Source organism: Cornus florida, unplaced genomic scaffold (genome assembly GCF_030987335.1).
Source record: "Cornus florida cultivar Cherokee Brave unplaced genomic scaffold, ASM3098733v1 CherokeeBrave_3.0.0_Hap2_Chr04, whole genome shotgun sequence".
In the NCBI taxonomy this organism is placed as follows: Eukaryota; Viridiplantae; Streptophyta; class Magnoliopsida; order Cornales; family Cornaceae; genus Cornus; species Cornus florida.
The window spans coordinates 21,229,988-21,243,207 of NW_026775574.1; the positions used below are offsets into that span (position 1 = coordinate 21,229,988).

The 13,220-nt window shown below is 35.7% G+C and overlaps 1 protein-coding gene across 6 annotated transcripts; it reads left to right on the top strand.

Annotated features, from left to right (window-relative positions):
• The first annotated feature begins 741 nt into the window (after positions 1-741).
• On the top strand, positions 742-6,350 carry LOC132302950 (uncharacterized). 6 transcript variants are annotated; one of them, XM_059799964.1, is made up of 4 exons: positions 934-1,814; positions 5,431-5,511; positions 5,886-6,008; positions 6,152-6,350. In XM_059799964.1, the coding sequence occupies exons 1-4, from the start codon at positions 1,809-1,811 to the stop codon at positions 6,257-6,259; spliced, it is 318 nt and encodes a 105-aa protein (XP_059655947.1). In that variant the 5' UTR covers positions 934-1,808; the 3' UTR covers positions 6,260-6,350. The 6 variants fall into 6 exon arrangements, 3 of the variants coding, with proteins under 3 accessions (XP_059655947.1, XP_059655945.1, XP_059655946.1); XM_059799962.1 differs by having other exon boundaries at positions 934-1,810; XM_059799963.1 differs by having other exon boundaries at positions 935-3,431; positions 5,886-6,350.
• The last annotated feature ends 6,870 nt before the right edge of the window (positions 6,351-13,220 follow it).

Genomic DNA, 13,220 nt, shown 5'->3' on the forward strand with positions numbered 1-13,220 from the left:
AGATTACATCGTGTTTTTTTTTTTTTTTTTTTTTTTTTTTTTGTCGATTTAAAACATCTTTGTCACTGAAATATTCAAAATATTAATTTTTATATTTTTTCAAGTCTAATTTTATTTTTAATAATACAAAAATATAAAACTTACCTTATTTTATTTAAATATAAAAGTAAAAAACAAACTTTTTCTTTTTTAATTGTTATTAAATAAAATTTTAATTTTAAATTACTCCGATTAAAATTCTAAAACAATTCTTGTACATAGAAGTAATTCTTAAAACAAGCCCGGTGGACAGCAAATTAGAGAGAGAGAGAGACAGAGGGGAAAGCCAACACACACACACATATATATATATATCAAAGATTTGGAAGGAAAGAAAAAAGAAAAAAAAAATTGGAAGGAGAAAAAAAAAATGGAAGTTTTTCAAAATTTTCAAAAATTTTTAATTCATTAATAATTTTTTTTAATCTGATCAAACTATTAGTATTATGACTGAAGTATTCAATTATTATTTTTTGCATTTTTTCAACTTTAATTTTATTTTTATTACAACAAAAAAATATAACTTATCTTATTTTATTTTAAATATAAAAATAAAAAACTTTTTTCTTTTTATTTGTTATTAAATAAATTTTTATTTTTAAATTATTCCGGCGGGCAATTCCTTGATACCTGTTTGCATTTGGGTTTTATCTCTCTGCAATCACACACATATATATATCTATGTCAAATGACCAATTAAAGTTTTCAGTAAATGATACAGATATACATAATTACATATATAGCAGAGATTTGGAAGCTGCCAAAAAAAAAAAAAAAAATGTTTTTTAAAATTTTGGGTTGGGTTCGGGTTGAGCCCAAGACCAACCCGAATATGTCTGGGCTAGGGTCGGGTTGGGCTGAGTTGGTCTACCCAAAATTTATAGGTATTTGTAGGTCAAATTATTTCAGCCTCCCCAATCGCCTCATCTCTATGCTCAGTCTCAACTCTGAACTTTCCCTGCATTCGGAAAAAGAGTGAGTCTCGTTCAGAGGGATGGGATGTTTCTAAGGGTGGTTGGAGGCGATTGGGGAGGCTGAAATGATTTGCCCTAAAAATATATATATATTTTTTCTGGTGGCCCTGCACTCGGAAAAAGAACGAGGCTCGTTCAGAGGGATGGGATGTTTCTAAGGGTGGTTGCCCCTCTCTGTAAACGATGATCTCCTACAAAATGAGGGATGGGAGATCATCTAGAGCCAATGATTTCATTTCCTACAGAATCAACAGCCCTTTGTGTATGTATACTTCTGATTCTTGTAGATTTTGTAGTTTCCATCATCATTATAAGAGGCTGTGATGATATATGTTCTGAGTGGATCATACTGGCATTGAGAATCGGATCCGTTTATTGGCGGGGCAAACCAGAGGGTCTGTGGGAGAGAGATTTGGTTCTTCTCTCACAGGCAACTATTGTTGCAGCCAGGGCGGTGGGTTATACTCTTGCCCTCATCAAAAGCAGATCTGAGCCTCTCAAGTGTATTTTATTGAAAATTTTCAAAAAAAAAAAAAAACTCTGAACTTGCCCCCCCTCTCTCTCTCTCTGCAACTGTAAACTACAAAATCTACAAGAATCAGAAGTTCAAAACCCATATATTTCAGTATATCTATCTGTCTGCAAGAATCAAAAGTTCAAAACCTATTATCTAGATGAAAACCCATATCGGCATATCATTTCAGATTGTTCCAAAAATCAAAACCCATATCTTTCAACCCATATCGGCATATCATTTCAGATTGTTCCAGTTCGGGTTCGCTGTTCACAAGCTTCATGTATGTATGTGTCTCTCAAGCTCTCTCTCTGCAACTGCTAACTTGTATGTATGGGTTTTGTTTTTAATTTTTTTTTTCTAAATCAACTAATCAAGGTCTGTAATTCTTGTTTTGCAAACTAAATCTTATTTGGTGAAATTTTTTATGATTTTTTTTATATAAATTTTTTATTTTTACAATATAAAGAAATTTGCATTGCATTTTGAGGTAATCACCGTAATCTACATTTTATTTCAGCAAAACAAATATATATATTTTTATTTCTATAACTTCTATTTCTTTTTTTTATTTTTTATTTTTTGGTCAATTATGTCTACAAGAAAATTTGCATCTGGGCATGAAAAAAAAAAAAAAAAAATCTTTGAAGATTAGGAGATTGAATTAGGAGATTGAATCTGAAACAATTTTTATTTGAAAATGGAAATCTTTTCAGAACTAAAAAGAAAAAATCATAACAAGAACTTTGACAAGCAAAAGTAGTTAATATAGGGTAAAGCTCTAAAGTTACTTCTTGAAAATTAAAATGCTTACAAAAAGCATGCTTTTGAGTGAATTCCGTAGTGTTGGAAGGGGCTTGCCATGAACTAACTCACACGGAAGATTTAGGGTACTGAGTGGTGAATTGGAGGCGATTGGGGAGGCTGAAATGATTTGCCCTAAAATATGTATATTTTTTCGAAAAAGAATGAGGCTCGTTCAGAGGGATGGGATGTTTCTAAGTGTGGTTGCCCCTCTCTGTAAATGATCTCCTACAAAATAAGGGATGGGAGATCATCTAGAGCCAATGATTTCATTTCCTACAGAATCAACAGCCCTTTGTGTATGTATACTTCTGATTCTTGTAGATTTTGTAGTCTCCATCATCATCATCAATCATCACTATAAGAGGCTGTGATGATATATGTCTGAGTGGATCATACTGGCATTGAGAATGATCCGTTTGTTGGCGGGGCAAACCAGAGGGTCTGTGGGAGAGAGATTTGGTTCTTCTCTCACAGGCAACTGTTGTTGCAGCCAGGGCGGTGGGATATACTCTTGCCCTGATCAAAAGCAGATCTGAGCCTCATTTGTAGTCAAGTGTATTTTATTGAAAAATTTCAAAAAAAAAAAAAAAACTCTGAACTTGCCCCCCCTCTCTCTGCAACTGCAAACTAGAAAATCTACAAGAATCAGAAGTTCAAAACCTATATATTTTAGTATATCTGTCAGTCAAATTAGGGTAAGTGAGGCGGCTGAGAGCAGATCTGAAATGGGGGATGATGTTTTCTGAAAATATATGGGATTGGTGGGCAAGGAAGCATTATATACATATATGTTGTAATTATTTGCTTCCCTACTCCACCCATTCCTATGGTTTTCGGTGTTATCTCTTTTCTTATTCAGCTTCATCATCTCTTTTACACACTCAAACACACACGTATATGTGTATATTGTTTATGCGTGTTTGCGTATCGACGCCGGAAAGTTGTGTGGGAGGTCAATCGAGTTCGTCGAAGAGGAAGTGTTGCAAGAGAAGAAAAGATCAAGCAGCGAGTTTCATCTCGTTTGTCTGATCGATCGTTGGACAAGGTCCAGAAGTCTGCCCCTTCGGATCGCTCCCATAACAATCCCACTTTTCATGGTCCTCTCTCTGTCTCTATCTCTCTGCATACTCATATATATAATAATGATTACGAGTTTTGATTTTTTTTTTTTTTTTTTTTTGAGACTGCAATTTGAAATTGAATTTTGAATTTGAACTGTGGTTTATGGAGTTTATGGTTTGGATTGTGAGAGAAAGATGGGAATTTGGACTAAGCTAAGCTAGCTGCATTGTGTGAAGCTGGTACTCTCTTAACATAAAGATGTACAGCTTTGGATTTGGGAGGGATTCTTATAAGAACTATTACTTTTTGGTTTCAACATTCAAATCATTACATGATCATTGACCTTGAAATTTTTTGTGAATTGCCTGACAATTTGGTGGTCCTTTCTTATTCATAATTCATGAAATTAGGATGTTCAGGGTAAAGTTTGTAGAGTAGAGTATTTCAAATCTTTTCCATGATTTAATTTTGGTTCTACATTTTCCTGGTAGATGAGCTGATGGTGTCTTTTTTAAATAGATATGGATGCAGTTCTTTAGTTGATTTGTTAGCTATCAAAGACAAATAAGTTGATCACATCTCAAATTGGAGGCTTTGGTGAGTCCTCTCAAGGCTTTTGGTGAGCCAAGGACTGAAAACTGTACTTTGTGGAGATCACCATATGAGTCCCAATTCCCTGTTCATAGCCGTGGGAGATGCCTCTTATTTTGTACAATTGGATCTGGGTTCAAAACTTGGTCTGGTTAGTAGAAAACAACATGAGTGCCTTGTTTGAAGATTGATAGTGTTCAAGATCTTGTAGTTTGGAGAAGGGATGGGGAATTGTAATATATATATATATATATATATATATATGTAGTTTACGGGACTGGAGGCCTTTAGATAGAGTGGAATGGCGAAATATAATTTATTTAGCTGATCCCAAGTAGTTTGAAAAGGCTTCAATGAATTGAGTAAAAAGAATGGGGAGTCTAGTTTGATAAATTGGATGTCTAGGCAATGATATAAGGCTATCTAATTTGGCATTAGACATGGTAAAAGTAGCTTCCAAATATATGGGAGTTTAATGGGATGATGTTACGTATAGAAAACTATAGCTGGTTGATAAATTAGTGATGCATTACTACAGGATATCCTATGTTGCAAATAGCATTCTCTAATTTTTCTATAGTTTTTAATTGCGCTTATTGGGTCTGCAAAGAGCTTAGGGGCAGTAAACACTAGAAGGTGGATTTTACATGTAAATTGGTGGTTAGGGAAACTGCACTCTAAATTATTAGCTTAGTTATACAGAGATAGCTACCATGCAGGTATTCACAGTGAGGATGTTACATAACATTAGGGCGGTGATTGATTGCTGCATTTGGTGCCTTGGAAATATGGTTTTGGTAAACTTCTTAAGGATGCTACAAAGACATCCTTTTGTGGCCTGATTTCAAGTTCTTAAGAAGTTAAAAGTCATGTAAAGTTGAGATATGTTGGATCAAGAATACAGAATTTTAGTTTTTTCCCTGTTCCATAGAAAACAAGCTTCATGTGTGTATTTTCCTTGAGTACATCTGTTATGTACAATCCTTCCCAGTTCATACCACCCCAGTGTTGTTAAGGGTGCGCCTGTTGTGTGCCCAGGTGTGCCTTTGACAACATTTGCGCCTTTAATATGGAATATGAATATGTTTTAATAGTAATTTAATTTTTCAATAGTGTGCCTTGCCTTGCGCCTAGGCTCCAAAGGACCTCTAGCGCCTTAGTGCGCCTTGGGCCCTTGATAACAGTGTACCACCTAGATGCTATTTCTGGCTAATGAACAAACAGAAATGTCAAGATCATGGCTAGGTAGAGAAAAAAAAAATTCTAAAGGCTTCCTTTACAATTTTTTTATTGCTGTACTTTTCTAATTCTGGTTTCTGTTAAATATTGTATCATTTTTTCAACATGTGTCAAATTGAAATATCCTGAAGATAGTAATCTGCCACTCTTGTAGCTGCAAATGCTGCTTTCCTGATTTCTGTCACAATGTGATAATACTGACAGGAAGTATTGAGGAGGCATGGTTTGATTCTGCTGGCATACTTGACTCTGACTGTGATGAAGATTTTGAAAGTGTCCAGGATGGTAAAAATATGGAAAATTTAGTTTTAATCGTATATTTTAATTTCATGTTTCTTTCGACCTTCTGATTGACCAGTTATAATAGGCTTTTATCCCCACTTGAGAGGTGCTAATGCTGTTTGCAGCATCATAGTGGATGTATGTGTAGTTACTAGCTACATCTGTCCTTGTGCGGGTTATGTTTTTGTTGAGTAACAGAGTGTTGCGAATTTTGTTGCATATGCTTAATTATTGCTACTTATGACTTCCTTTTGGTTGAGCAACGAGCAAGTTGAAGTGACATTAGGTTTGCTAAATATCAACAAATCTGGAAAAGTTTGGAATGTAGTGTTTTTCATGCTTCCATTCTCAGCCATGATTCCGTGAACTTTTTACAGGGAGAAAACTACTTCGAGCTTGATGTGGATATGCACCGATTTAGTTACATCTCTAGGAAAGGGTTTGATGCATTCCTGGATAGACTAAAGCACTACATTTTGGATGTTGGCCTTACAATTCAGGCAAGTTCTTCCAGTACCCTCCAAGTTTGAGTGGCAACCCAATATTAAACTATCCCATTCTTCATTATAATTTTTTCCTTATTTTTGCTTTTTTATATTGCATGCTATTATTAATATTACCTTTCGTTTCTGTTATAAACCAGGGGAACAAAGCCGATGAGTTGCCAGAGCAGATATTATGTTGTATTAGGTTAAATAGAATTGACTACATGAATTATCAGAAACTGGGTTACAGTCAACAGTCCATTTAAATTGTGCACATACACTGTAAGGCTTAAAATTAATTTATTAAATAAAAGTATATTTTTTCTATTGAAAACTTCGTAGTGCTCCTTTTTTCTAGTTCTTTGACTTTCATTTGTGCGAAGTATGTGCATATGTACTTGTGTGTCGTGTGTGCCCGCGCGCATATTTAACTGATTTTTGCAGACAGTCCATTCTTTGGTAAGCATTCCACTTGAATAAATATTTTCGAACATCTTGTTTCCTGCAAGGCTTCTCCTAGCACAGATAGATTCTTGGTGTGGTGGTTGAAGTGTAATTTGGTACTTATTTCGTAATGCCTGAAAAATTCCAAGGACCAAATCAGTTAGGCATCACCTAGAATTACTTTGCAAGGGAAACAGTTCTAGATAGGGAAATAGTTCTAGATTGGGTTGATTGTGATGGATTATGCTGCTATTTTGAAAATGAAAAACTGCTTTCGATACAGATTCATACATGCATACAAGTGTATAATATATAAAGATAATATGATCAAAAGTATCAGTGTTCAAGACTTACAAGGACTAGGAGGTTTACCCCATAACCCTAGGTTTCCACAGAGAGAAACGAGAGGGAGGTAAAGTGTCCGAAAGCAGGAGAAACAGTTACCAAAAGATTAGAGGTGTCCGAAAGCCGGAGAAACCGTTACCAAAAAATTAGCTGAAGGACGGCATTTGGCCAGATTAAGCTTGATGGAAATGTGATCTCTCACTCAAAGTTGTTGAGGGAAAGATCAATCATTTCCAGAGCCTGCAAGTTACAGATTTCTCTGCTGGCATTTGACCACCGAGAATTTTGATGAAGATCCAAACTTAGCAATTCTGTCAAGTTACCAATCTCTGCTGGTATTGCACCAGAAAACTGGTTTGAGAGTCACTTAGGTTACATGTCTTAAGCTTACGAATACCGTACTTTGTTGGAGATGAGAGTGAGCATTGCAATAACCCATTGTGTCTGGACAGATAGAGACTTCAAACAAACAAGGATAAGACACTAGTGTTGCTCAAAAATTGCCTCTTTTTCTTTACAGTTACTAGTCTATAAGACTATGACACACACCGACACAAACACACACAAAATGTTTCTGCATAATTGATTGTTAATTAGAATTGTTATGTTGCAACTCTGTTTCCTCATTCCGCTAACAGCAAACCTGGTTCATCAAAAGGTGCTTGGTGATGATCTATTGATAGATTATTGTTGTTGTTTTTTATGTACTTAATCAAAAGTTCCCCTTTTTTTCTTCACTAATTAGGTCTGACTTTTGAGCCCTGTTTATCTTTGTGGAATTTCAAGAAGGATGTTACTATCATGGGTATTGTTTAAACATGCAGTATAAATATTTTAGTTTACTAGTATAGATTCTGATCGCATCTTTCAATTTTTGAGTGGAGGTTGAGTCTTTGAACCCTACTAAGGATAATATCATGAATGGCGTTTTTGCTTTAAGTTTCAAAAAAGAAAAAAGGAAAAACACTCACAAATACTGTTTACTCTATCAAGAATTATGCTTCATGTGTCTGTTATGCAACATACCTCAATAATTCACTAATTGCTTCCACGTTTACCATTCACAAATTGCTTCCTCTTTGTTTTCAACATTTAATGAGCAGTGTCATACGGCTTTTAGAAAGTAAACCTCTTCTCTACTTACCTAATACTTAGCAGAGAATAAATAAGTTTCCCAACAGAAAAGAATTTTTATATTTTTACATGTCCTGAATCCTGATCCAATATTGGCCAGTTGTATCCACTTCAAATAAGACCCAGCGGTTTACTCGCTGGTCTTTTGAACTTAGCAAACCTAAGGTTTGGGATTCAAGTTATGCTAGTAAGGGCGAATTTAGGAGTGGGCTTGAACCCACCGCCAATTTTTTTATTTTTTATTATAGACAATTTTAGCCCAGTTCCAGAAAAAAAAAAAAAAAAAAAAAAAAAAAAAAAAAAAAAAAAAATTAAATGTGTATTATTAGTATTAGCTTACCTAAAGAAATATTAGCCCATCTAATTGATAATTCCTGAATTCGCTTTTTGTAGCTAGCCCCTGCAGTGACTTACTCAGCTTAAGTAGGGAGGTGTCCTTCTGTGTTCTCGGAGATTAGTCTGATTATTGAGTGTGCCCTTCGAAACACTAAGTTAACTAAAATATATTACGCGCGCGTGTATTGGTCAGTTGTACTCCACATTGATCGATTCCCATTAGTGACCCCTGCTATATGCTTAAGTGGCTGCGATTGTCTCGCCCAAAGGCCGAAGCAATAGAAAGGTCTTAAATTGTTTTATTTTCTTATATATTAAAAGTTGTGACAACTAAAAGTCTTGACGGAGATTAAAGAGTAGAAATACCAATAAAGAGAGTAGGATACCAATTTTTAAAAAATAAAAATAAAATAAATGTGTGGTGAAATTCGTTCCTCGGAATTCATGATCACATGCCCCTCTATTGTCTTTCAAATTGATGCCACAATGAACATTTTTTATTGTGAAATGTCAGTTACATGTAATCAAATGGGGATGGAATCCCAGAACAAGCCTAAAGCCTATTGATCTTAATAAGGTGAAAATTAATACGTGGCATCGGGACTAGTCAAATTTGGAAGGAATAGTCCCTACCCAGAGGGTAGTCATTTCTCTAATATATATCACATGTGGGGCTCAAGGAAAGCCTGGACCGACCTCTACATGCAGGTCCTACAATAAATAGCGGAAGGTAATGTTTAACCAGATGCAAAGCAAGTGAGGAAGTAAAATTGGCCTTTGAAACATTGTGCCTAGACAAAAGACAACACAAGTTGATCATTGCTATCTTTCCATTTTATTTGGGCTTTAGCAGCTTGACAAAATCGTTTAAAAGTTAAAACTGATAAAAAGCGAAGACATGTACGAGCAAACTCGGTTTCTGGGCAACCAAACATGGCAATATTCAACCACTCCACTAATGAAAACTGTGCTGTGCCTAAACAATAATTCCAATGTTTTTTTTTTTTTCATCAGAGGTTGACAGACAAAACACAACTCATTAAGCACTACTTTGGGAAACTAATGACCTTATTAATTAATCTTTCTTATCGCTAATTTTGAGGAGGCCTTGCTTGTTGCACCTCTAACCTTCAACGAAGAGCTGATACTGTTGGAGTTTGAAGCCCTAAAAGATTGTCATAAAATCTCTTTTGTACACTCAAACTACAAGGGCTTTGTTTCAAGTTTAATTTTTTTAGCATTACTTTAAACTACACTTGGTGAGATAGCTTTCTACGTTGCACAGTTAAACTAATTCATAACAATTGTAAAATAGTGTTCGGCTCGTAAAAAACCGTGGTTCCACTTTCCAAGTGAATGAAAGTAGGAGTGAATTGCGGGTGTACCAGGAACTGCAGAAGTTCTAAAGTAAAAAATCCGAACGGTTATCCAGTTGGAAAGTTGTAAGGATCAGGCGATTGTACGAAGGTCTGGAATGACCACTTTCGAAGGGTCTTTTTTGCCTTTGAACAAGGACTTCAAACTATTCTATGACTAATGGAAATGAAGACTGTATTGAAGGTGCAATGCTGGAATTTAAAGTAATTTAAAGTGCATGACTGGAAATTTAGAGACATGGATATGCAGTGCTCCGCTAGAAGTAGCAAAAGGAGTGCAAGACTTAGAATTCATCGCATGGAATGAAAGCTACATAGAATAGCAAAGTGCTGGACTCAACTTAAAAGGACGTATATTCATTGCTGGAATGGAAATACAAGTACTAGCAAAGTGCTAGGTTTAAACATAGTGCAAACTTATTGTTGAAATGAGAGATGAAAGCAAAGATGCTTGTGTTGATAAAGCTTTGAGTTGTGTTGTGTGCGTTGAGCAGGCAGGGTTTGCAAACTAGCCTTGGGTGCTCTATTTATAGAGTTCTTCATGCATGCAGCAGCTTGATGTGGCAACTCAAGTGATTTCCACGTGGCCAAATTTCGAACTGCCACGTGTCACATGATCTTTCAGCCTTCTCTAAATGTTGCCAAGTGTAAAACAATATTCTCCTATGATTTATAACTAATAGATAGTGGACTTGGTGGTTGAATACATACTTATAAGCCTTCTCCCATGTTCTGGAACTGCCCAGATGGAAAGGTAGCGGTTTCCAACAGCAGTTACAGCAACAGTTGAGAACTTCCACCTGGAAGATTCGGATCATGCCACATGTCCCATGTCTTCTTTAGTCTTCTCCCTCATGCGTGGTCTTCTCCTTTATCAGACCATGATTCCCCTAATTTAGCCATATCATTCATTATCTTCAAACAGTCCCTCAATTAGTGGTGGTTACCATATGAAGTTCTACCACTTTCAACTGACGTGTTCTTGTTTGGCCAAGTGTCCCCACGATCCTTGTATTTCCATATATACATGTTGTTTACTCCATTATTTTTGCCTAATGGAAAGACGACATGTGGCGAGTTCCAATGGAACTTGCCATGCTGGATCGCAACTCTAATAAGTTATTATTGGAGTTTTAAAGCTATTTAATTTTACGTAACAATCAAAGACAAGTGGGCCAGTACAATCCTACCATATAGAGTTTTCTATCCTAAAAGAAAAGAGGTGAGTCCTATTAGGACTTGCCATCTTTAAAGTGATGGCTTACAAATTCCTATTTGGAATGAAGGAATTATTTTATGGAAATACTACCATATATGCAATCTCATACAATTATTCAAGATAAATTCAACCAATTGGTTCTCGACACATGACGAGTTCTACGGAACTTACCATAAGATATTTTTTCTTTTAAAGAATTAATAGGTGAATTTTGTGGGCAAATCACGTATCTTCAAAACCCTTGAAGAGTTACCAAAATTTGCAAAGTTGACCAAGCTAGAAAAGGAGAACATGGAGGCTATATTTTCTCCTTCTTTCTAGGAAACTTCAACGGTTTGTCTAAACTTAGTCAATCTTCGTTGCTACAATTTTGCAAAACATGGGGGTTTAATATATTTATAATATATATACATATATATATATATATATATTTATGTATATATTAAACCCACGATTAAAAAGAGGTCACTTGTACCCAGAGAGCATGATGCCGTGAAAGTAGGAAGAAAGGTTTGGTTGAGGAAAGTTGTAGAAAATCAAGGAAATGTGGGATGACACATATTTATGGATATATATATATATATATATATATATATATATATATATTTATGCGTATATATATATTTGTATTATATGCAGCCCACGATGAGAAAACCACTGAAGTCTAGGAGCCACGACGCCATTGGGAGGGAAAGTCTGAAGAATGGAAGTTACAGGAGTTGAGGATGCCAACCCACGATAAGAAGGACATTGAAATTAAGGGGTTTATGGCATCATGGAGTCTAAGACCATAAAGGAAAGTTTGGTTGAGGGAAGTTACCTAAAAATTCAAGGAGATGTGGTCTGCTAAAGAAGAGGGAAGTTGGGTAATGATAAGTATATATTTTCTGGATATATATAAATATGCGTATATATATATATATATATATATATATATATATATATATATATACTGAGATACAGCCCACGATGAAGAAGTTGCTGAAAGAAGGGGCCACGACGCCATGAAAGTTAAGGCCAAACAGGAAAGTCCAACCAGAAGAGGTTACCTAAAGCCAAGGGAACGTGGGTATATGAATAATTTCTATATACATGCATGATAGATATAGAAATTATACAGAAGGAAGGTTTTACAGAAGGGGAAGACTATTAGACATCGTGGGACACTTGGCCAAACAAGAATACGTCGGTTGAAAGTGGTGGAACTTCATATGGTAACTACTACTAACTGAGGGAGTGTTTGAAGATAATGGATGACATGGCTAAATTAGTGGAATCATGGTTTGAAATAAAGGAGAAGACCACGCATGAGGGAGAAGACTAAGGAAGACATGGGACACGTGGCATGATCCGGGCCTTTAGGATACCCCCAGATTTTCGGATATGGGTTGGCCAGGCCCACGCCCGATTATCCGAGGATATCAAATCAATTAGCAATAATCGAACACAGAATACAATTAAAAAGTAGGAATAAATAAATTGCTGAAAAGAAATTAGAATGATAATCCCAAAACCTCAGGATAAAATTTTATTAATAAAGAATTATTCTGATACATCCAAATTCTCCATTTCTAATACAACTCGGGAATCCATCTAGTGGACCCCTAAAAATCCCAAGTTCAAATTTACATAGCTGGGAAGAAACTTAAGTCTAAAACATGAAACAAAGTCCTACAGCATCGGTGGAGTGAATGACTGTATCTGCTCAGCATGATCCAGCTCTAAGACTGGAACTAACGAATACCTGTAAAAATAAGAGTGGGTCAGGCCCACATGCAAAATCTTCTCTAATTGCAATCCAAACAGTGACCCGATATGTAGATACACCCTAGATATCTCAACAATATCTATATAGTCCGTAATAGATAAATATATATCCACACTATAGGACTCTTTCTAGACTATGCTGAGGGTCTCAACTTGAATAGAAGGCAACATGCAATACGCACCTAAGTGGGCATGACTACCTAAGCCTAACAGGGTATACCTCAACCAACATAGCTAGCTATGTATCCTACTACATATACGCTCCCTAACTGTCGACTATGAGACTCAAGCTCATGTCACGGTACCATAACAATATATATAAAATCCGTTCACATTCATCCATAAGAAATCCAGTAAGTCGTTCGGCGTATTCAACCGCACCAACTCATTTATATAAGGAGGATTTTATTTAACAACCCGTACCCTTATTCCAAAATAGGTAGGACTGAGTATTTTGAATCAGTCTGTCCCTAGTATGCCACCGTCCCATACCGGTGCATACAATCCACAAAATCCATATAATTGATTGAAAAGGTAGAACTGTTCACCAATTAAAATCCATAAGGTAGGAATTAACGTTTTGAGCTAAACCATACCTAGTATGTC

Coding starts and splice junctions, on each gene's coding strand:
- LOC132302950 (XM_059799962.1), top strand. CDS start 1,688: ATGAAAACCCATATCGGCATATCATTTCAGATTGTTCCAAAAATCAAA. Junction 1,811..5,430: donor TCGCTGTTCACAAGCTTCAT/GTATGTATGTGT, acceptor TAATACTGACAG/GAAGTATTGAGGAGGCATGG. Junction 6,009..6,151: donor ATGTTGGCCTTACAATTCAG/GCAAGTTCTTCC, acceptor GTTATAAACCAG/GGGAACAAAGCCGATGAGTT.